Source organism: Lactuca serriola, chromosome 5, assembly GCF_051521515.1.
Source record: "Lactuca serriola cultivar US96UC23 chromosome 5, Lser_US96UC23_V15, whole genome shotgun sequence".
Lineage (NCBI taxonomy): Eukaryota > Viridiplantae > Streptophyta > Magnoliopsida > Asterales > Asteraceae > Lactuca > Lactuca serriola.
The window spans coordinates 221540520-221543298 of NC_136412.1; the positions used below are offsets into that span (position 1 = coordinate 221540520).

At 35.0% G+C, this 2779-nt stretch overlaps 1 protein-coding gene across 1 annotated transcript; it reads right to left on the bottom strand.

Annotated features, from left to right (window-relative positions):
- Nucleotides 1-582: 582 nt before the first annotated feature.
- LOC145051460 (putative UPF0481 protein At3g02645) lies at nt 583-2389 on the bottom strand. The gene has a single exon (XM_078999434.1). It carries the CDS (start codon nt 2271-2273, stop codon nt 741-743), a length of 1533 nt encoding a protein of 510 aa, XP_078855560.1. The 5' UTR covers nt 2274-2389; the 3' UTR covers nt 583-740.
- Nucleotides 2390-2779: the final 390 nt, after the last annotated feature.

Here is a 2779-nt window from a genome sequence, read left to right on the forward strand (position 1 = left end):
ACCTTCTCCGTCGAGGTTCTATTGTTTTTTGAGTAACCTAGTTGTTGTGCTATGATACCAAGTGAAAGCAACAACTTATGCCTGTGAGCACAAGGAAACAGACTATCAAGGGGACCAAAGTAAGAGGGAGAAACATGGTAAGATAAACACGGAAAGAGGTAAAACAAACTTGATTTTTAAGCTTTATTACTAATCAAAAGAAGGAAGAACCAAATAAAAACATCAAACGGTTTAATTACTCCTATATATAAGTCTAATATCAAATATACATGGAAAGATAAAGAGTAATATCAAAATAAGGAAAGTTTCCTAAAATATTCCATTAATTTGAATTACTCTACAATTCTTGTCTAACTTCGAATTTTTGGAGTTTTTTGCGTGTATTTTAATATTTGTTACTTTATTTAGATAGATATACATATCTTGATTTTCCTTTTCTCCTTTTAAGATTTATGTAAATATTTTCTTATCAATACAAAAAGTTAATGTTTGGGCTCATCTTCAAAATTTGATACTAACAAATTAAAACAAACTATGAAAGTTGAAGGTTATACTTAAAAAAACTTGAACGTTAAAACAACATTAAACATAAAATATAGAGTATGCACACTTCTTTGTGCGAAAACAACAAACGCATATATACAAGACATCAACTTCTAGTCGCACCTAAGAAACTTAATTAACACCATTTAACAATATGAATTCTATATATTTTTTCCTGGACATGTGGTTCTAACCCCTTACTTCTTGTCGAACAGTTTTGGACAACCATAGACTTCACAGAACGAGTATAGACTCATTAACAAGAACAAAATAATTGTCAAAACCACTGTTGCAACTCTCTTCGAGCAAATCAGGTCTTTCTTAATGAACCTCAACGCCTTTATCCTGGGTCTATTGTTGTAGTACTCATTTACCAGCTTAACCGTCTTGTTACCACTTTTGTGCCCATTACATTTGTTTATCCCGTTGAAGAGATCCGCAATTTCTTTATTATTTAGATTTCCTCTAATTATTCCCTTATCTCTAAGTAACTTCGCATCCGCCTCTGTATCAATAATTCCAGTCATTAAGTCGACATATTGGGCCAGTTCGGGTGTTGAATTATAGGTTGCCATTTCGTAAGCAATCAGATTTCTCAATACCACTTCTGAGTATATGTCAAGAGTAATCACCGGAAGGTATAGAGTGGCTTCGCTTTCTTCAAACTTAATGTCCCTGATCCCTCCGGTGGTATGGCAGAAACTGATTTGACCATATTTGGTAAGGGATGACACCGAGGGAATTTCAATTTCAGCGACTTCAGGTTTGTTATCATCTTCTTCGCTGGATTGTTGACTTATTTTTAGACCTACCAAATTCGATATTTTTTCCCAGGGGATATTCTTTATGACCTGAATAGGACGATCAGCCTTTTTACCCACACCAAGACGTAATCCCATTTCCACAACCTCTTCTATCTCGGTGAGGTTGATGTCGTCTTTTTCCTTCCATTTCATGGCATCATCATTGTCCTTCCGTTGCATTACTACAACTTGAAGAGGGTCTGTAGTTGATTGATTGTTGACAATCAGATGGTACATAAGATCAAGCAAATGCAAGTAGCTCGTTCCAACACCATGATTAGACTCTTTTCCCAACTTGAGAGGAGAGTGTACCTCACAAAATTCTCTCAACATGGAGAACAACTCTTGTTCGCCATTATTGTTATCATCAGTGGATGAGAGACGAAGGATCTTCTGTATTTCACTCAATAAACGCAAGGGAATTTGGTTCTCAAGCACCATTATGTCTCTATAGAGTACACCATCATTTATCAGCTTTTTGGGCATCAAGGGTGCAACGTCCCCATAGTGCCTGAACACATCAAGCAAGAACAAACCATCAATAGCAATAATCCAAGCCAATGTGTCGCCATCAAGGTTTATATACTTGTGATAACAAGCACGAATCATGAGCTCCTTCTCTTTAAGCCTGTTGATCACGAGGGTCTCGAAGGCTAAAAGTTGATCCTCATTCAAGAGGTCTTTAACTGCAGCAACTTTGTACCTTTCCATTTGGTAGAGATGAGTCTCAAAATGGTGGTATGGTCCCAGTGCTATAGCCAGAGGTACATAGGCCTCAGGCTTGAAATGGCTTGTGGATTTCGGGACACTGAACACACAAACGGGAATGTCGCTAATGTTGCCAACCTCATCATCGAAATTCTTGCTGATTTGATCCACCCATCGTTGCTCACTAATATTGCCACTCAAAATCGAATCTGATTCCATCTATCTTTTTGCATGAATCAGACAGAGTAAAATTATATTTATAGTATCGTGTAGGTAGGCGGTTGGCTAAAATCGACCAAAAGGAAAATAAAACGAAATTCGTTAAATTAGGCGTCTTCATAAACTTTGAATAATTTGATGGCATGTCGTACAAGATTTAAAGACTTTAATTACAGCAAAAAAAAATTGAAGTAAATAGACGTGTAATACCAAACTTAACGTTTTCCTGTGTTTATAAAAAAAATATTATAAATCCTAAAATAATGTACATAATTTAATATAATGTGAAAATATAGTTGGGAATAGAAAGCGATTTCTTTCCGCTTAAATAAATGTTCATACATCATATAGACCTTTAAGAAAAAGCTATGGGGCTATTTTAGTTCATTTTTCAAAATTGCTCTTGATAAGTGTAAAATAATCTCTAATAATTATCTTAATAGAACAATTTATAAAAAGCTTTTGATATATACACTATATTCGGCAAAAATAGTTGGTATAGAGTA

Bases quoted from the DNA above. Each gene is read 5' to 3' on its own strand.
- LOC145051460 (XM_078999434.1), bottom strand. From the start codon at position 2,273: ATGGAATCAGATTCGATTTTGAGTGGCAATATTAGTGAGCAACGATGG.